This window comes from Spermophilus citellus, assembly GCF_964194105.1.
Source record: "Spermophilus citellus genome assembly, chromosome: 10".
Classification (NCBI taxonomy): domain Eukaryota; kingdom Metazoa; phylum Chordata; class Mammalia; order Rodentia; family Sciuridae; genus Spermophilus; species Spermophilus citellus.
The window spans coordinates 31,457,842-31,479,091 of record NC_138197.1 but is presented as its reverse complement, the minus strand read 5'-3'; the positions used below and the strand labels follow the sequence as shown (position 1 = coordinate 31,479,091).

Here is a 21,250-nt window from a genome sequence, read left to right as displayed (position 1 = left end):
GCTTTGAATTCACGATCCTCCTGCCTTAGCCTCCTAAGTGACTGGGATTACAGGTATGCGCCACCATGCCTGGCTGAGAAAAAATTCTATTTCTTTGTTTGTTTATTTTTTAGTTTTAGGTGGATACAATATCTTTATTTTATTTTTATGTGGTGCTGAGGATCAAACCTAGTGCCTCACAGGTGCTAAGTGAGCACCTAACCACTTGAGCCACAACCCCAGCTCCAAGAATTCTTAAATAAGGAAAAAACTAGGTCCTTTAATCAGATTTCTATACTTTTTCTTAATTCTCACAGAAGATGTAGTTATTGTATATGGAAAACAAATGGATCATGCCAAACAATGGTTCAAGGTCAAAGAGAAGGTCAGACTATTCCAAGGCAGTCTTATTTGTTTGCAAAAAAAGCTGCCTTTAGTGGAAAAGACATGAGGTCCTCCTATGTGCTAGGCCAGTAGTGAAAGCTGATGGGCAGGGGGTTGGGTTCATGATGTTCTAACAAACATTGCCTCAGGTAGAGCCTAAATCTTATGCTGAGTTGCCTAGCTCTGTAGTCTGTATTTATCTAATACTCTTCCTTCCTGGTGTGCATGGACAGACTGTTCAACCTTTGTTTACACTAATTCTTTCCCAGGTTATTAGCAACAAAGAGGCAGAGAATCTTCACTTAATAGAGAAGCAGAGATCCCCAGAAGGAAACGTTCTGACCCAAGGTCATGAAATAACTCTGGAAATGCTGGGGACAGGAACCCATCACCTAGGTGCTCTGCTTACCTTCTCCTTGGGGTCTTTGGATTTGTGTTCCTGTTCTTCCCGAAGAACTCGGCGCCTACAGAGCTCTCCACTCACGGCCTGTTCCAAATGTACCAACTGCTGCAGGGCCACATCCCCAGCCAGTGACAGCAGGTTCATCAATAGAAAAGTGGGGAGCATTGGAACAGTTTCCTCTAAAGGAAGGAAAAGGAAAAGGCAGGGAGAAAGATATGGTCAAATTCCATCAAACTTATTGTTTCAACTTCAATTTGGACAAAAACGAGACATTGTGGACTGAGAGGTTGTAGAAAGGGGTGGTAGCAGTAGCTTTTGGCCCTGTAGGGAAAATAGCAGAAGCTGGTTGCCCACCCCAAGGCCCAGCAAATCTCTGCCCACTTACTGGGATCCTCCTGACTGATGCTCTTTTCCTCCAGCTTCTCTAGGGCCTGCTTTGCACAGCCCTGCAACATCTGGGCACAGATCACCTCAGGGCCCTCTGCCAGTTGGTAAGTGAGGGTTACTGCTACCTCTTTGAATGGGATCCAGAGTGGGTCTGGGTGGGCAAAGCCTAAATCAGAGAAGGGACAAGCTGTTCACTGTAGACAAATGTTCCCAGTTTTGCCAAAGCCCTTCTGGATAGCTCACCTTTAGTAACCATTTCCTGAAGTCGCTCAAACAACCTATGTTCATGAGAAAGTCGAAAGGGAGGGTGACGTTTGCCCAGAGAAGGCTGTGGAAACAAGGAAAACAGAGTGCAAGTGTGTGTAGAGGATGTAAAAGAGGATCTCTACTTTCCTTAGTTCGACATAACCATTCCACATACCTTTCTCCTATCAGAAATGTTCGCGATGGTAAGGCACACCTGCTGGGCCAGCCTATAGTCCTGTGGGAACTTCTCATCCAGCCCTATGCTCACCAGCGTGTCTAAGTTGCTTCCCACAATTTCTGGTTTTCCTCTAGGGGAAGCAAGCCATAAAAGTTAAAGGTAGTCTTGGACAAGACTCTGGGGGACAATGCCAATAGGTAGGCACCAGCGCCCAGCATGGGGTTTCCAGAGCCTTGGAACTAGTGAGGCTGACACAGGGCTGACCCCTTGGATCCCTCTGGTTCTAGTGAATCTATTTTTACTAGACAGAAGGATTTAGGTAGCCAACTCCCAGCAGAGCTCAGCTGGGTCTTATTGCTAATACCAAAGGAGAAGGAACCTTCTCAGAACCTTTCTTTTCTCTCCCACCCTACTGCTTACTAGAGCTGGGCCTCACCGTGCCATCATGCCAAGAAGCATGACAGAGGAACAGCGCTCCAGAGCAGAGCAGGGGACCTTCTCAGTGGCCCGCTCCCATAGCAGTTGGATCACTGCAGGTTTCAACTCATCCTTCTGCACAAACTCACAGAGCTGAGGAGAGAAGAAAGAAGGCTCAGGCCAAAAAACAAATCCCTTTGGCCCACTTCTCTGAAGACAAGACTGAGAACCTTAAGCGGGTAAAACCAATATTTTGGAATGGAAAAGGAAGAAGGATACTCAATATGTAAAATAGGTGTTTCTGTATCAATTTTCTGTACTCATGCTTTCAAAACTACACTTGTTAAAGTGATACATCAGCACTGATTTTTTCCAAGTTCCATGTGGATCCATAGTTCTGACTACATTCTATAGAATTCTAGAAGGTTTTCTTGCTATTGCCACAAACAGCCTGTATAAAATGTAAGCTATCATTCTTTCCTGCCTCTTCATTTTGCCAATAGTACCAATTCTCTCTTAATTACACATACTTAAAATTTCAGTCACTGAATTTTATGAATTAGTCCTACCTATCTTTCCTTTAATATTTGTCTTCTGGTATGTCCAATTTGGTAGCTATTCCTCCAGATCAGAGTCTTACCCCTTGTACACCTATAGTAGCCTCCAGTAACCTTCCTGTACTGTGGGGAGCCATTCTGACACGTGATTGGGTGACTCCCGTTAAGGGCCTGAGGCGCTCTGGCTGTGTCGGAGCTATCCCGACCCTTTCCTGATGAGAGCCCATCCGTGTGGGGGTGTGCGTAACCACTGACCCTGGAGACCCAATCACTGACCCTGACCTTGGAGTACAGCCCCCCCTCAACCTTCATTGGATGGAATTCTCCCCTGAATCTCTTGTCCCCCCAAATAAAAGGCTACTCCCCGGCGTGTTCGCTCTCTCTCTCTCCTGCTAGCCCAGAGTAATCCTCGCTGCCCTGCTGGGCGGCTTGAGGCGGGGACCAGGGAGGCGAGCCGTCTCGGACCTAGCAATATAAAATAAGGTACTGTCTGTGTGTTTTATTTTGATCTCTTCTAACTAACTTAATGCCAGAACCTCATTAATGAAACCACTGCGCAGGCCGCGTGGTAGACTGTACTGTACCTAACCCCTCTCCAACCACCTTGTATGTGGTTGCTGGGTCAGTCTCACCAAACATCTGTCTCCTCCTGTCACAGTTCTATTATTTATTACTTGAATCAGCACTCTGCCTACCACACAGGCTCCTGACTACTTACCAGCCTGGGAGATCTCAGGCCACTTGCCTGCCACCACCAGGGTAGGTCCCAGGGAAGAGAAAAATATAGCAGGCAGCAGTGCTGCTCTCAGTGGAAGCTAGAGGTCAGTACTACCTTCACTGTTTGTTTCCACAATGCAAATATTTCATAGGAGGTTTGCCTCATTAAAATGCTGGGGTCCTTGCCTAACATGAAATCCTAGACTTTGAAAGGTATTCAGGACCTTCACAATTTAGTTTCAAACTACATTCCCAATTTTACCTTCTGTTCTAGATAATTTTGAGCCAGAATACAATATTCCTTATTCTACAACACAGCTTGTCTCCTTGGGTTTCTATCTGACATGCTTTCCCTCTAGTCTCTAACTCTTTATATTCTACTTCTCTTTCAAGTCCTACTACCTTTTCACAGCTTCCCTTGACCATTCTACCACAAACAGCTCTCATTCCCACTCCATATTCCTCATGCCTTCAAAACTACATTTATTAAAGTGATACATCAGCACTGATTTTTTCCAAGTTCCATGTGGATCCATGAACAGCACAGAAGTTAAGTATGTTTTCTGGAGTTCTCATAGCCTGTCACTAACTAGCTGTAACTAGCCAAGTTCCTTAACCTCCTACTAAGACTCACAGATTTCTCATTTTAAAAAACAAAGAAAACTTCCTTACAGAGTTGTGGAGCATGAAACATCATTTAAGTGTTGTTATTTTATTATTATTGCTATTTTAATCATTGCCACTTATCATAACAATTATCAACTTGCTGCATTATTCTAAAAATGTTTTGTGTTTTGACTATCAACCAGATTATTGTTTCTTTTACAGTTGGAAATGTCAAAGTTAATAATCTTACACTTCTTTATGGGCCGAGTAAACTGCTGAACACATATTTGCTAATATTTGTTGAATGAATAAAAAGAGAGAAAGTGAGATGACTTACAATTTCCTCAAGACACTGAATGGTCCCAATGGAGGCATCCACTAGCAACAAAGAGAGATTCTGAATCAAAGTCTGGGCCTTGGCTCTGTGGGAACAGCAGAGATTGGTGTCATTGAAAGACTGGTGAGTTGAACTTGGCAGACAGGTTATTAGGGTTTTCCCATCATATTGTCAAATAATTGTTTAGGATAGGCTTCACTGGAAATTCAGCTCTACCTGAAGTCTATTATAAGGATTTGAAACTCCTGTGGGGGAAGGATGGCCCTCTAACTTTAGCAGACTAGAAAAATCCTGTGAGAAGGTAACCTCAAAAAGACAAAAGAAGTCCATGTACCTGGTAGAATCCCCTTTGGGTTTGAGGTAGATTTGGCGGTAGGCATTAAGTACAGCTTCCCGGACACCAGGCTCCTTAGACCAGATGAGTGGCAGCATGCGGCGTACCCCAAACAGGGCCTGGGGTACCCCAAATTGGAATACCATCACAAAGAATTCTATTATCTCCTGTACCACTGAAAGGACAGATACAAATGTCACCCATCTACTTGACAAAACTCCTCCAATATACAGAAAAAACTCTTCTTAACATAGTAACATCCAAGTGGAGATCTTCCTCATTTTCCTGGAGAATGTCAACTTCTCTCATAATGCTTTATCACAAAATTCTATATATATTAAGATATATAAGCTGTACAAAGCAAATGGAAGGAAAGAACAGTTGTCATTTAAAGGAGCAGGGAGAATTCAATAAAATATAGATGGGACAAGTTTTCCAATTCAAAGAGGCAGTCCTTTCTGTGTGAGACCCTGGCCTACCTGTAGTCGTGTTTTCATACATCATCTTGCTGATGATGCCAATGGCCTCTGTAATCTTCCTGGAAAAGCTGTAAGCATCCTGCAGATATTGCACCAGCATCTCCTGCTTCAACAACTCATCATTCTGCTCAGATCTCATAGGTTCTGATACACTGGGAGTATCTTTACAGTTAGTCTGTCCTAGAACCACATTCTTATCAGACCCCTGAGAATTGTTCTTTGTGGAAGCTACTGGGCCTAGAAATTAGAGAAGTACAGGACAGTTTTTAAGGGAATATGGGGAATCCAACAGCTATCACCATCCCTGGATTTTTTTCCCCACAATGTGAAGGTATGAAATTAAAAACTATTCTAAACTGGGCGCGGTGGTATATGCCTGTAATCCCAGTGGTTTGGGAGGTTGAGACAGGAGGATTATGAGTTCAAAGCCAGCCTCAGCAATGGTGAGGTGCTAAGCAACTCAGTGAGACCCTCTCTCTAATAGGACTGGGGATATGGCTCAGTGGCTGAGTGCCCCTGAGTTCAAACCCTGGTAAACCCCCCCCCAAAAAAGAATAAAATAAATAAGTTGTCTCAACTATTTAAAATAAATAAATAAAACCTATTCTATGGGGCTGGGGCTATAGCTTAGTGGTGGACCACTTGCCTAGCATGTGTGAGATACCAAGTTCAATCTTCAGCACCATATATAAATAAATAAGTTAAATAAAGGTATTTTTGTCTATCTACAGCTAAAATAATTTTTTTTAAAAACAAAACAACAATTAAAAAAAACCCTAAGATATTTTGGTGGTTCATTTCTCAAAAAAAGATTCCTGAATAGTCACCCTGCAACAAGGCTATTCCCATTCCAGAGCAGAAGCCTTGCCAACTCCCCTCTAGCCTCTTTTAGGCACCAGATTCTGTTAGCCAGGACAGTATCTGTCATAAAGTAAATGCTCAATACATACTAGTTGGATTGTTTTGTTTGTTGAATGAAGAAGAAAAAGGATAACCTTTGAAGATAACTCCTAAGAGATTTAGAAACCTGGTCTCCTCTGACTCCTCTGGGTCTGCATAACTGAAGAGTTCAGACTCCTGGAAGTGGCCTATGGCTTCTTGAGCAAGAATGATGGCCTGCCTGAAAGAACACAAACCCGTTACCAATTCATCATCCAAAAGAGTGTTGCTATGGTCTTTTGTAAGGAAACCTACCTCATGTTTCCATCAAGCCCCTGGGGCCTAGTACCCCAAAGAAAAGGAATACATCTCAGATTAAGCACATATTCCACCATTGAGCAACATTATTAGCCCTTGCCTAATTTTTTAAAAATTAGATTTCTGCTAGGGAAAAAAAAAAAAAAAAGGTTTTTAAAAAAGTAATTTAATTTATGCCTACCCAGGGATTTAAAAAAAAAAGCCATTTAAAAAATTTTTGTTCTAGCCAGCAGTGGTGACCAACACCTGTAATCCCAGCTGCTCAGGAAGCTGAGGCAGAAGGATCACAGGTTCAAAGCCAGCCTCAGCAACTTAGCAAGACTGTAAGAACCTAGTGATACCCTGTCTCAAAAAAGATAAATAAATAAAAAATTTAAATGGCTGGGGATGTGGCTCAGTGGTTAATCACCCTTGAGTTCAATCCACCAGGAAAAAAAAAAAAGTTTTGTTCTAATATATGTTTAAATTTGTAACTGGAAGAAAAACAACTCTGGATTCGTACTCTGAAGAGTTAGATTCACTTTGCTATTTACTAGCTGTGTGTGATGATCAAAAGTCACCTAACCGACCTCTATTTCTGTTTTTTTTTTTTTAATATTTATTTTTTAGTTATAGTTTGACACATTATCTTTATTTATTTATTTTTATATGTGGTGCTGGGGATCAAACCCAGAGCCTTGCACGTGCTAGGCAAGCACTTTACTGAGCTACAACCCCAGCACGATTTCTATATTTGTAAAATGGGTAGACAATCTGACGATATCAGCTACTTAAAATATCAATGGGCAAGCCAGGCTTGGTGGAGCATGCCTATAATTCCAGTGGCTTGAGAGGCTGAGGCATGAGGATCGCGAGTTCAAAGCCAGCCTCAGCAAGAGCGAGGCACTAAGCAATTCAGTGAGATCCTGTCTGTAAATAAAATACAAAAAATAAGGCTGGGGATGTGGCTCAGTGGTTGAGAGCCCCTGAGTTCAATCCCTGGAACCTTAAAAAAAAAAAAAAAGGACAGGGCTGGGGTTATAGTTGGTACAGCGCTTGTGTGAGGCACTGGGTTCAATCCTCAGTACCACATAAAAATAAATAAAATAAAGGTATTGTTGTCTATCCACAACTAAAAAATATATTTTAAAAAAATTTAAAGCAGACTATATAAAAAGCAGAGAGGAAAAATTGCTGGTTGTTAGGCTAAAATGTCAATTAGGAATTTGACCCAGCATCTCCTGCTAAGGATTTCTGAAGGGTGTGGGGGGTAACATTAGCAACATGAGAAGAAACCTTCTGATAGGAGAAAATACTAGAGTACTTAGAGGATGACAGAAGCAGTTATAAAACTACAGCTTTTACTTATGCTTCTGTAAAATAGAGATAGAGATGTTAGAGGGCAAACTAGTCACCCTCTTTTTTTGAACAGCCTAATTAAGAAAGAATTAAATAATCAATATGCAGTGGAAATTTAAGAATACATATTGGCAGTTATAAGGGCTTTTATTTCTAAGCTGCTCTGAAGTTCTAGAATCACCAAAACACTGGGAGAAATCTTTTCTCTAAGAGATTCAGACTAGGTTGATTACTAAAATAATTTTAAGAAAATTTGATATTTAGAATTAGAAAGTCATTAGAGGGCTGAGGTTGTAGCTCAGCAGTCGAGTGCTTGCCTAGCACACATGAGGCACTGGGTTCGATCCTCAGCACCACATAAAAAATAAAATTAAGGTATTGTGTTCATCTACAACTAAAAAAATACTTTTAAAACACAATGATATTAATAAAAAAATAAAGTCATTAGATATCATATTATCTACTCAATTTCTTATTTTAGAGATAACAAAACCGAGTTAAGCAATTTATATAAGATTATATAATTAAAATTGTACTTATAGACATTCTTCAAATTGATGAGGATTTGTTTAATTTTTTTTGAGATTAACTTTAAACCCAAACAGATCATTGGAAATCTCATTCTTTAACATACTTGTAACTAGCTTTGGCAAGTAGTTGATAGATGCGTCCTTTCACCCCTTCTGTGGTCTCTGTATGAGCAATTTGCTTAGGAATCTCTTCCTTTTCCTGGGGAAGCTTTAGAAGCTGCTGAAGGGTAGACGTCAATTCTGGCAGCATGGCTTCCCACTCCTCCTCTGGGTCTACTGCTGCAGCTGAATGAGAATTTCACTTAGTCTCTTTCAAGGGAGTTTCTGACCACAGAAGAAGGCTGGATGGGGTGAGAACTCTTCTTCACACAGCAATTACTCACAAGCAGTGGCAGTTTGCCTCTGGGCTCTCATCTCTTGTAATTTCTGTATCTCCTTCTGTAGTGGTCCAGCAAGGTCAGTATCACTAAGCTATCAAGGTAAAGGGAGTATCAAGTCACTAAGTGACATAATTTTGTCCTTGTTTCCATTTCATTCCTTCTCTTTTGAATGGACCAAGTCTACTTACCTTGCAGGAAAAGGGATTATTGGCTAAAAAGCTGGCCAGCAGCTGGATGGCATTTTTACATACTAGCACTGACTTGTCTGCCAGACGTCCCACTGCTAAGACCACCACTGCCTGGAAACGTGTCAGAGGAAGGGCCTAGGTGGGTGAGAAGAGAAGGATCAGCTCACATCCCACATCATCAATTCTGATCTTTTTTGGGGGTACTGGGGATTGAACTCAGGGGCACTCAACCACTGAGCCACATCCCCAGCCCTATTTTGTATTTTATTTAGAGACAGGGTCTCACTGAGTTCCTTAGTGCCTCACCGTTGCTGAGGCTGGCTTTGAACTTGCAATCCTCCTGCCTTAGCCTCCCAAGCTGTTGGGATTACAGGTATGTGCCACTGTGCCCGGACAAGATGATCTTAAAGTATACTCTAACTTAAGCTATCCACTAATTCTCAAGAAAACTTCCCATGGGATATAAAATATGTAAGCAGTCTTCTCTGTGGTGAGTAAGACACATTATGGTCTTAACTAGAGTCAGACATCCTTGTCTTTAGTAGAAGATTGCTTACTTTCTGCTGAACAATTCGAGTGAAGAGCTGTAAAACACGGCTCCGGACAAAAGAGTTGACATCATGGCCATGGGCTTGCAAGGTATCCAAAAACTGATCTCTGGTTTCTCGGCCTGCTTTTTCCAGTTGATCACCATTCAGAACCTGCAGTATCATCTCTGCCATGGCTGCTAGCACAGCATTGCGCATCATGTAATTCTAGGAGGGAGAAATAAAGTTGGTATGGCCCTCTGTATTTCCATAGTAATTCCACCCTCTCTAAACTTGTGGGCCCATCCAGGCACAAAGGGGAAGCAAGGACTTTAGTCAAAGTTAAGATTATTTGTGCTGAGCTGTGATTTTTCTGGACAACTCCCTAGGTGTTCACTCCTAAAGTTATGGGGAAAAGCTAAATCCCAAAGGGGACTTGTTTGCTCAGAGGAGAATGTAGAAACAATAAACAAGAGACAAAACCAATTTTGTCCCATAAGGCTCACCCAGGGAAGCATGGTGATATAAGCTTAAATATCTCTTATCTGAAATGGTTGGGCAGAAGTGTTTCAGATTTTTTTTTTGAACTATCTGATATTCATAATGAGGTAACTTGGGATGGAACCCAAGTCTAAACATGAAATTCATCTGTGTTTCAGATATACCTATACACACACACTGAAGGTAATCTTATACAATATTTCAAATAATTGTGTACATGAAAATATGTGGAATTTCCCACTTGTTGTATCATGTTGGTGCTCAAAAAGTTTCAAATTTTAGAGTAATTCAGATTTTGGATTAGGGATGCTCAACCTAGTTGAGCATTTAACCTAGTTAAATGTGAAATCATATCCACCCACCTACACACATTTGAAAAGCATTTGTTATTGTCTTTCATCTGAGGTCTCAAAGCCTTTGAGAAATAACCACCCTCTTCCCTCCATCTCACATTTTATTGACAGAAAGACCCAGGAAAGCAGAAATCAGCTCTGGTGTCAAGCAAGTCTATTATAGAATCTGGTAAAAATAGGGTTTGGGAATTTTGCCAGGCCATGAGCAACAGAATAGATTCCTCTCCTCTCTTATACCCAGTACTGGGGATTAAACCCAGGGGCACTCTACCACTGAACTACATCTCTAGCCCTTTTTTATTTTGAGACAAGGTCTTGCTAAATTGTCCATGTTGGCCTCAAATTTGTAATCCTGCTGCATCATCCTCCCAAGTAGCTAGGATTACAATTACAAGTGTGCATCACCACACATGGCCAAGATAGAATCTTTTACAAGAAATTAAAGTAAATTTGATGATAACTGGATTATATTTGTCCTTGACATTCACCTAGTCATGTCCAACATCAGTTTGGGAAGCAGCCAGATTAGCATCCAAGGATGAGAGAGAGATGTAAGAAATATGGGTTTGTTTGAAAAAGCTCATTTTTTTAAAGAAAGCAAATCAAGCCAAAAGGTAAGAAGTGCCTTCATCCTGAGGAATGGATGGGTCTCAGAATTAAATCTGAGTCATTCTCACTAGACTTAAGCCGTGAACCATACCAGTCAAGAAACAATATTTTGGGTTGGGGGTATAGCTCAGTCACAGAGTATATGCTTAGCATGTGAAAAGCCTTGGGTTTAAACCCTCAAAACCACATTTAAAGAAAAGAAAAAGAAGAAGGGAAGGGGGGAAGAGAAGTACCTTTTAACAATAGACTTAAAATCCCTAGAAAAAAAATCTTAAGAGATCTCCAGTGGACCACATACCTCTCCATCCAGATGGTCTAGCAAAATGCACATGCTGGACATCAGAATAGTTGGGACCCGTTCTGCAAGTTCTGTCAGGAAGGCTGCAAAGCCCTTTGCCCCTAAAGGGTCCCGACTTAGCTCCTGGGGACACTTCTGTCCAATCTCTCTATACAAGGAAAAAACAGCCAAGGCTAGATTGCTCAATTACTCAGTTCCCAGTGAGGGAAGATAAGACTAGTATCTGATACCTGAAAGAATCTTTTGTTGCCCAGAGAATATATTTCCCCTTTCTTTATCCCCTCCCAAAAGAAAAAAAGAATTAGAAACTTTTGAGAAGAAAGAATCACCTTACAATCTCTCCCACTATGCTCTTCATTCCATAATCAGTTGCCCACAGACTCACAGCTGCCACCAGTACAGGTGCCAGGTGTTCAAAATGCTGCAGCATCTGTATAATCTTCACAGTGGCACCTGTGGAAGTACTAATCATGAGACATTATGGGCAAAATGACAAAGTTAGGGCAAAATGGAGGAGAACTTACTGAGCATATGGTTATAACGTGTCAAGGCTACTCCAAGCAGTTGTGTTATGGCTTCCCGGGTGGGACGGTTCTTTTGATGACTAATGGTGGGATTCTCTAAAAGGCGGTAGCAACAGCCAGTAACCAAACTAAGAAAGGAAGAGATGGAAATGATGAGATCAGCTTCTGGAGTCAAACATATTGAGGGCCCTGCTTCATTCTTTTTATCCCTATTGCCCCCAAAGTTAAGGACTTCTAGGGTTTGTTTGTTTTTTCTTTCTTTCTGTCACCTTCCATACCAATTTGGTTTGCTCTTTTAATTCCAAATAGGTATTCTTTCTTCCAAGATTAGTGACTTTCAACCAGTTACCATGGAAAAAAGATATACACATAAGAGATAGGACAAAGTCACCGATGACTTCTCATTGTCAAATATAATGGCCAATTCAATCCTTATCAAAACAAACCTTCCTTTACCTTACACTTGATACAGTGATCACTTACTTTTTCCATGGAACATATATTTCATTTGGCTTCTGGGACAGTTTCCTTTCTCTATTTCTTTGGTTTCTCTTCATTTCACCCTCTTAATGGTAAGCATAACTGGATTATGTCCTTAAGCATTGGAAGCGCTCTAAGGAGTCCTTGGATTTCTTTTTTTTTTCCTTTTTTTTTTTTTTATTGGTTGTTCACAACATTACAAAGCTCTTGACATATCATATTTCATACATTAGATTGATGTGGGTTATGAACTCCCAATTTTTACCCCAAATGCAGATTGCAGAAGCACATCGGTTACACATCCACAATTTTACATAATGCCCTAATAGTAATTGTTGTATTCTGAGTCCTTGGATTTCTGCTCTTTTTTGTTACACTTATTGATTTAGTGACCTCACTTAGTTTCAAGGATTTAAATACCACTATTTTCCCAAATGTGTACCTTTAGCTCAGACCTCTGTATTGAACTCCAGATTTGTATAATAGCTGAATGTGACAACTTTACTAACATGTCTAATAAGCACCTCAAACTTTATATATTACAAACAGAACTTCTGATTTCCTCTCCAAAACAAGCCTTTTTTACACCAGTTAACCAGCAACCCTATTTTTCCATATGCTCAGGCAAAGACTCTGGGAGAGTTATCTTTGGCTGTACCCTTCCCATTATATCTCATGCCCAATCTGTAAGTTAATCCTATAAGCTCTACCTTAAGAAAAAAGTACAGAATCCAACCAGTTCTTTTCATCTTCAATGAAACTCCATGATCCTGCTTGAGTGACTCAATAACCTCATAAATGATTTCTTACTTCCTCCCCTTTCCTCTATGGTCTGTTTCAATCCAACAACCAGGATGACTGTGAAAAAATGTGAGTCAGATCACCTCACTGCCCTACTTGAGACTGGTAGCATCTCACTCTGAGAAAGTTCAAAGTCATCATGATAGCCTATAAGGATCTATAGTTTGGCTTCTCACTGTGTCACAGCCTACCTCTTCCACCTTCTCAGCTGCTGTCTTTCAGGCCTTCTTGGTATTACTCACACATGCTGGATGCATTCCCTCCTCAGGGTCTCAGTTCTTACTGTTCCTTTTTCTTGCCCTTGCTATTCCTCCAGATATTCTCATAGCTCTCATTCATGTCTTCTGGCTCTTTGCTCAAATGTTATTAACTCAAAGAGCCATTTTTTTTTTTAACCCAGAGAGTGAACCCAGGAGCTCTTAACCACTAAGTCACATCCCCAGCCCTTGCTTTATTTATTTATTTATTTATTTTTGAGACAGGGTCTTGCTAAGTTGCTTAGGGCTTTGCTAAGTTGCTGAGGCTGGCTTTGAACTCATGTTCCTCCTGCCTTAGCCTCCTGAGCTACTGGGATTATAGGCATGCACTACCGTGCCCAGCAAAAAGGTCTTGTTTGAACAACTGATTTAAAAAATCACAACTCCTTTCTGTCAACTTCCTATCCCCTACCTCTATTTTGCTCCATAATAATAAACCATAGAAATACTATATGTGTTAATTGTCTTCTAGTCTATAATATAAATTCCAAAAGGGCAAAAACTTTGTTTCCAGTGTCTATTATAATAATGCTGGCAATGGGCATTAGAGAAATTCACATCACTTCTAAAATTTATTATCTCCTTCTTCTTATTATTCTTTTTTTTTTTTTTTTTTTTGTGGTGCTGGGGATTGAACCCATGGCCTTGTGCATGCCAGGCAAGCACTCTACAAACTGAGCTATATCCCCAGCCCTATTATCTCCTTCTTAACAACTCCATATTATGATTATATTTTTATGTATTACAGATAGAATGGAAGTATGAAATGAAGTATTTCAAAGGAACATCTAACAGTAGAATCCTATTCCTCACAGCTTGGTATTATTGATAGCCTAAAACTACCCACCTGACAAATTCCTCTTCAATTATTGAGTGGTTCCATAGGTGACGAATGTCCAATTGGAGTATCTGTGTTAAAAGCTGAAGAATTGGTTGTCTTTCTTCTTCCCAGTCAAAGCCATGAGCTGCTTTGGTTCGGGCTTTCTTACCCTAAAAGAAACAAATATGGTCAAGATCTGCCAGTTTGTGTACCTAAACCATCCAGTATAAAGACAAGGTAGAAGGTAATATAGAAGCAAAGTGTAGAAGAACTACTTATCAGGAAAGACATTATGGCACTTTTGAGTACTTCTTCTTAAACATACAGAAGGACAGAAGGCATTTGCAGAATCATAGGATTCCCTTCTTTCCCATCAAGTTCCCCATCTCCCATTTTAAGTAAGACAGAGACTCCAAATTACCTTCCCACATTGATCCAGATCCATAAGACTTGTCTGGCTGGCCATGATCTCAAAGGATTCCAAAAGGCGTATCAAAGCATAGCAGTTCATTTTGAGCACATTTAAATGGGCGCTTCTATCTGATACACTCAAAGTTGCATCATCCAGGATGGCTGGAAGCTCCTGGGAGTGGTGGTTTACCACTGTGAGAGGCAGAATATGGGAGTTGGTTTCATTCACTTTCTTCATCTATCCCAACTTCAAAATACCCATCACTGCAGCCATCAGATTACCAAAGATCTGTGTTTCATCTCTCAGTGGTCAAAACATAGCTAAGTCCTTTGAAACCCCTGACCCTGATATCTCAAACATGCCCTGTTTCTACCCTCACTCCAGTTACCACAATTTCTCTCTGGCAACTGGAAGAATCACCCCTATTAAAAAGAGGTGGTTCAAAAGTAGGAGAAAGTTCTTGTTGGTCTGCCCTTACAGTGAATGCACATAACTCTGTATCACCCACCAAGATTACAGACCATAATAGGTCAAAGGTTCCCGGGCTTAGCCAAACCAACTGAATCACAACAGCCTTGATATCATCATGTGGCTGATAAAATATAGGAAACAATAAACACACAAACAAATAACAACAAACCTTCCATCCCCTACCCCCTGACCCATAAACACCTTTTATCAGGAATTCCAGAGTATCTTCTTTGAGGCCAGGATCTATACTTCGAAAGTGACTATGAGGGAAAGAAAGTGTGGAGGTGAGAAACTGCAGAGCCATTCTAACAGATCAGAGATAACCTAAGGAATCTAATGCTTGAAAAAAAAAATGAAATTGCTCAACTATAATAAATATGATGGTGAGCTGGGCAGAGATGCTTATTAGTAGAGATATCAGCATCCAGAACCATTTATCAGTGAACCTACAATTTGGAATTTCAGAATGAACATGCAAAATTAGGGCAAATAGCTACCAGTTCTTTTTAAAGTACTAGCAGGGAATTTTACTTACTGTAAAATGCTGTAGATAGTATCGAAGTGCTCCAGCATAGCAAGGGGCCCTTGAGCTCGAAAAGCAGACTGAAATACTATAAAGATGAAAGAAATTGATCAATGTGGAGGGGAGAGGCCTCTTTGGTAAATTCTATCCACAATGCCTTTAGTTGACATGTCTCCTTAGTCTTTCCCAATTTTCCTCTTTCATGATCTTGACGTTTTTTAAAAAGGTGTTGTCCAGTTATTTTGCTTGATGTTTCCTCATGATTATACTGAAGTTATACATTTTTGGCAAGTCAACCACAAAAGGAAGGTCTGGGTCCTTCTCGTCTGTTTTATCAAAAGATACCTGATGGCAGACTAGGGAAAAGGCTTAGCGGTCAAGTGCTTGTCTACAATGCATAAGCCCCTGAGGTCAATCCCCAAGCACCACAAAAAGGAAAAGGAACATGATGGCAATGTCTTATTACTGGTGATATTTGATCACTTGGTATCATTTGCCACATTTCTTCCCTATAAAGTTATATTCCCCTTTACAATTTAATAAGCATTTGACATGTACCAAATAATGATATTTCAGTCAACCATGGACTGCATATATGACAGTGGTCCCATAAGATTATATCACCTAGTGATATAGCAGCCATCTTTGTATGTGTAAGTATATTCAATGATGTTCAATGACAAAATTGCTTCTCTTCACCATCTACACTTACCCCAATCTCATGATTAAATGCAATGTGATTGTATATGTACATAAATTTATTTTTTTTGCTGGGGTACCAGGGATTGAACTTGGGGGCACTCAAACACTGAGCCAGGTCCCTAGCCCTATTTTATATTTTATTTAGAGACAGGGTCTCACTGAATTGCTCAGCGCCTTGCTTCTGCTGAGCCTGGCTTTGAACTCCCAATCCTCCTGCTTCAGCTTCCTGAGACAGTGGGATTACAGGAATGCACCACTATGCCTGGCCTGTACATACAAATCTATCTCTCTCTATATCTATATATGTATATATACAATCTTACTCTATATACATATATATTTAAATATTTATTTTTAGTAGTATTTGGACACAATAATCTTTATTTTATTTATTTTTATGTGGTACTAAGGATAGAACTCAGGGCCTCATACATGCTAGGCAAGCACTCTACCACTGAGCCACAACCCCAAATCTATATCTTTTTTTTTTTTTTTTAAGAGAGAGAGAGAGAGAGAATTTTAAAATTTATTTTTAGTTATCGGCGGATACAACATCTTTGTTTGTATTGGTGCTGAGGATTGAACCCGGGCCGCACACATGCCAGGCGAGCGCGCTACCGCTTGAGCCACATCCCCAGCCCAAATCTATATCTTTATTAGCATCTCTCCCTTGATCTAATGTCCAGAAGTAGAATAAAATGTTTTTTCTGTCTTATACTTTTTATTCTTTTAAAAACTTCATCAGAAGCTTCCCAAAAGACTTAGTCAAAATTGTATCATGTGCTTGTTTTTCTAATTACAAGTGATGGAAACAGAATTACTCAAGATTGGTAAAACCGATCAAGATTACTATCTAGGAGCCTCTCTAAATCTGGAAAATCATAATTTAACCAACAAGGAACAAAGTGGAGTGTGGAGAATGACTGATGGGTAGTTAATATCAACAGTGTCCATAGATAGACCATTCTATCTATATTATGTGGGTATATACAGCTGTACACTATAGCAAATTATTCTTGAGTTATTATAGTGCATATATATGTATATGTATATATTTTTAAATGAATTGTCATTCTTTTTAAGGGTTATTTTAGCATGACTTTTGTAGGGCTCACAATTGAACCCAGGGCCTTACATATACTACACAAATACTCTATCACTAGCTAAGAATTTCTTTTCTTTTTTTTTAATGTGTTGCTGGGGATTGAACCTAGGGCTTTATGCATACAAGACAAGCACTCTACAAACTGAGCTATATCTTCAGTGCCCGCCCCCCTGCCTTTTTAAGAAGAGGTATCATTATGTTTCCTAAGCTGGTCTCAAACTCATGAAACATATGGGTATACCTCCCACTTCAATCTCCCAGGTACCTGGCACTATAGGTATGTACCACCACACCCAGCTGAGAGTCCATTTTAGAAAAATTGTATGGCTATTATGATTTTGGTGTTTAGAATCTAAACATGACTTCTATTATAAACACCAAAGATCAAATCATTTAATTAATTGAGCAAGTATTAACTGATATGTTATTTGTCAGGCATTCTTAAGCACTTAGGGTTATAACAATAAACAACTAGACAAAATAACAAGAGTTCTTTCTCTCAAGGAATCTCAATAAGTAATAAATAAGAAAATTTGGAATATGTCAAATAGTTATAAGGACCAAGGAGAAAACATAAAATGAGATAGGGTATGCCAGAGTACAGGCAGATAATTTATATTAAATGATTACAGAAGGCTTGGTGATAGATGACTTTTTTTTTTTTTTTTTTTTGGTACTGGGGATTGAACTCAGGGGCACTCAACCACTGAGCCACATTTCCAGCTAGCTCTATTTTATATTTTATTTAGAGACAGGGTCTCACTGAGTTACTGGCTTTGAACTTATAACCCTTTTGCCTCAGACTCCAGAGCCGCTGGGATTATAGGTGTGCACCACTACGCCCGGCTGATAAAAGACATTTGAGCAGAGACCTTAAGGAATTAAGGAGATGATTTATGCAGACCCTTAGGAAGGGCATTCCAAGCAGAGAAAAACTAATTCAAAAGCACAGAAATTGGAAAATGCCAATATAGGTGGAATGGAATAAGCTGGAAAAAAAAGGTCAGATGAGAAATGGTATAGGTTATGCTAGGGTCTTGCTCCTCAAAATGTGGTGTTGGGCTGGGATTGTGGCTCAGTGGTAGAGCGCTTGCCTAACATATGTGAGGCACTGGGTTCGATTCTCAGCACCACATACAAATAAATAAATAAAATAAAAAATTTATTTTTTTTTAAATATCCATCTATTTATTTATTTATTTAGTTAGTTTTCGGTGGACACAATATCTTTGTTTGTATGTGGTGCTGAGGATCGAACCCGGGCCGCACACATGCCAGGCGAGCGCGCTACCGCTTGAGCCATATCCCCAGCCCCTAAAATAAAAAATTTCATCATCAACTAATAAAAATATTTTTTTAAATGTGGTCTTTAATTCAGCAGCATTAGCATCATGATCTGGGAGCTTACTAGAAATGCAGGATAAAAAGGCCTACTGAGAGCTATTCAATCTGAAAATATGTGTTTCAAGATCTTCAGGTAATTCAGAATGATTCTAGCCTATCTCCACTTTGCATTTGAATCATGGTTGTCATATTATCAAGCTGCTGCATTAACCTATCCTTTCTGTTTAGCAGACAATAAAGGAAGCAGATTATTATCCTTATCTTTATAGATGAGGAAGCAGAGGCATAGAGAAAATTAAGTAACGTGCCCAAGGTCAGCTTCAAATCTGGGCAGTCTGGCTCCAAAGTCTTTATTCAATGTACCTCTCCAAAGCAACCTGACATAAAGCAATTTCAAGAGGTACGGTGACGTTATGGAGTCTTCTTGGCAAAACACAAGTTATTTTTGGTCATTTATAGGTTTCTGTAGGCAACTACACCATACATACAATCAGCATGCAACATTTCAGTCAATGACAGACAACATATATATGTCATGGTGGTCCTATAAGTCCCTTAGTGGTGCTGTAGTCACTGTAATATTGTTACCCAAGGCATTATTCAAATGTTTGTGGCTATGTTGGTATGAACAAACTTATTGTACTACACATGTACAGTACATGTAAAATACATCAAATACAATTATATATAATACTTGATAATAAATGACTATGCTACTGGTTTATGTGTTTACTATACTTTTGTTATTATAGAATGTATTCCTACTTATATTAAAAAAATAGTTTACTGTAGCTGGGCACAATGGCATATGTGTTTACTGTAGCTGGGCACTATGTCACACTCCTGTAATCTCAGTGACTTGGGAGGCTGAGGCAGGAGGATTCCAAATTTGAAGCCAGCCTCAGCAACTTAGTAGGCTCTAATCAAGTGAGTGAGACCCTAGCTCCAAATAAAAAATAAAAGGGGCTGGGGATAGAGCTCAGTACAGCGTAATTACTCATGAAATAGTTTTTGTTTTGAAATATGGAATGCTTCACAAATTTGCATGTCATCCTTATGCAAGGGCCAGTTAGTCTTCTTTGTATCAGTCCAGTTTTAGTATATGTGCTGCCTAAGCAGGCATGGGATGATTGTTATGAAGTGCTGGATACAATGACAGCTGTGAAGTCTTACCTCTAAGCTGGGATGGCAAATTTCTGATGGGCAGTACCTCTTGCACAACATAGTGATTCACACCTCCACTTTTCAACAACTCCTCAGGAGATAAAGGCAGATGGAACTCATACAGTTGGGGAGACATATTCTTCCACTGGCTAACAAGGCTAGAAACCAAACAGCAAAAACATCAGGGGCTAAGACCTGTCTTTTCATTTGTTTCAGTTATTTCCCCATCTCCAACATAAAATATTCTTTAGTTTTACAACCAGCTTATAACATTAGGATGTAAGATCAACCCTGAACTAGAATCTAATTTTTATCATGACTCTAACACTTGGTCACCTCACTTAATCCCGTCTGTCTCATCTGTAAACCGGAGGTTACTAATTTCTGATTACATCTCAAGGTTGCTCTGAGGAGGAAATAAACCAAAGGCTATAGAAGTGTTTAAGGAATTGCAAAGTGGCATACTAATGCATAAAGTGAGCACTATACTTCCATTTTGATGTGCAAAGTTCCTTAAGACAATGTCCATCAGAGACTGGAACAGTGGCGGACCATGGGTTAGAGGCTTCAGAATGTAAGAATCTGCAGTAACATTTTTATTTATATCAGGTTTTGTTAGACTATCCGAATAAATCATACACGATTTTACTCTCCTAACGGCAATCCCACAGAGGGCATGATAATACAATTTACTGTACAGATTGGGAAATTAAGGTTATGCGATTTGCACAAACTACACACAGACCGGATCTGTCACAGTTTCCACCACATCGCACCCCAAGGATATGTCTACTATATCTCCCTGCCTATTGCATATTGTTAAAGACTGCGTTATACCGCGCCCTGTAGCTGATTTTCTCAACCCCACATAATTCCACATCTCACCTGTGAACCTTACACGCGACTCCTCGGATTCGGGTAGTTGAGTTGAAATGGCAGGAAGAAAACACGAGTACAGAAAACGCACCAATCAGAAAGTCAGTTTTCAAGTTGGCGGAGAACCCGACCAATCCACAGCAGGCTGAGACAAAGACCCGCCTTTGAGCCCCGCGTCGCGCGGGCAAAGCCGCCAAGATCGAGTTCAAATACCAACGGCTGCAAGGGGGCCAATCACGACGCTCGCTGGAGCGGCGGCCAATCACAAAGCAGTTCCCTGAGCGCGTGCCTGCACCATCCACAGAGGGGATGGGCTTAGACCCAGGTTCCACGCCCTGCGCGCGGTGAGGCTTCTTCCTGCTGTATACGGTCCCCTTCCGCTCCGTTGTTGGGAGGAGGCTCTAGGAGCGCCTGCCAGAGATGTCGCATTCCTGATGGACAGTGATACAGCCTTTGGAATAGTGACCCACTCAGTCACCCCCAGGATGAGAGGCAAATCCAAGTTGCGAGTTAGAAGCCTTGGGCTCTAACTCAAGTTTCTGCCATTCCTCCGCTATGTAACGTCCAGCAAGTCACTGAGCCTCAAATTTCTCCTTCTGTAAAATGAGGGTAGTATACAGCTACAGCCCAAGACTGTTATGATGCACAGAGAAAAGGGCTCGGTCTTTTAATATTCCCAAAGCTCTGGGTTCCAGGTTCTGATCCTTCATCTCCTTCACAGTTGAAGGACGCTGAAAGAAACGGGAATGGGTGAATTTTCTTGCAATTTCAATTTTCGGAAGCTCTACAGAGCGAAACGTAACCTCCCTTGGCTGTAGCGCTCCAA

At 40.4% G+C, this 21,250-nt stretch overlaps 1 protein-coding gene and 2 long non-coding RNA genes across 3 annotated transcripts in view; 2 read left to right on the top strand and 1 right to left on the bottom strand.

Annotated features, from left to right (window-relative positions):
• Window positions 1–2,139, top strand: part of LOC308658391 — a 9,184-nt gene extending 7,045 nt beyond the window's left edge. Inside the window, exons 2-3 of the long non-coding RNA XR_014024160.1 lie at window positions 1,186–1,257; window positions 2,001–2,139. This is a non-coding gene — a long non-coding RNA (uncharacterized lncRNA). The remainder of the gene's footprint in view (window positions 1–1,185; window positions 1,258–2,000) is intronic.
• NCAPD2 (non-SMC condensin I complex subunit D2) overlaps window positions 1–21,250 on the bottom strand; it is a 27,345-nt gene extending 6,095 nt beyond the window's left edge. Inside the window, exons 1-22 of the mRNA XM_081310977.1 lie at window positions 20,434–21,250; window positions 19,558–19,706; window positions 15,246–15,321; window positions 14,912–14,970; window positions 14,249–14,430; window positions 13,855–13,997; window positions 11,470–11,597; window positions 11,275–11,398; window positions 10,946–11,093; window positions 9,215–9,412; window positions 8,658–8,792; window positions 8,473–8,560; window positions 8,194–8,374; window positions 6,020–6,144; window positions 5,025–5,261; window positions 4,546–4,720; window positions 4,212–4,296; window positions 2,014–2,147; window positions 1,575–1,707; window positions 1,397–1,481; window positions 1,152–1,319; window positions 773–945 (exon numbers count right to left, since the gene is read on the bottom strand). Of these exons, the coding sequence (XP_081167103.1) occupies window positions 773–945; window positions 1,152–1,319; window positions 1,397–1,481; window positions 1,575–1,707; window positions 2,014–2,147; window positions 4,212–4,296; window positions 4,546–4,720; window positions 5,025–5,261; window positions 6,020–6,144; window positions 8,194–8,374; window positions 8,473–8,560; window positions 8,658–8,792; window positions 9,215–9,412; window positions 10,946–11,093; window positions 11,275–11,398; window positions 11,470–11,597; window positions 13,855–13,997; window positions 14,249–14,430; window positions 14,912–14,970; window positions 15,246–15,321; window positions 19,558–19,684 (2,904 nt within the window). The 5' untranslated portion in view covers window positions 19,685–19,706; window positions 20,434–21,250. The remainder of the gene's footprint in view (window positions 1–772; window positions 946–1,151; window positions 1,320–1,396; window positions 1,482–1,574; window positions 1,708–2,013; window positions 2,148–4,211; window positions 4,297–4,545; window positions 4,721–5,024; window positions 5,262–6,019; window positions 6,145–8,193; window positions 8,375–8,472; window positions 8,561–8,657; window positions 8,793–9,214; window positions 9,413–10,945; window positions 11,094–11,274; window positions 11,399–11,469; window positions 11,598–13,854; window positions 13,998–14,248; window positions 14,431–14,911; window positions 14,971–15,245; window positions 15,322–19,557; window positions 19,707–20,433) is intronic.
• Window positions 3,241–19,011, top strand: LOC308658393. Its single transcript, XR_014024162.1, has 3 exons — window positions 3,241–3,372; window positions 4,097–4,334; window positions 16,739–19,011. It is a non-coding gene; the product is annotated as an uncharacterized lncRNA (long non-coding RNA).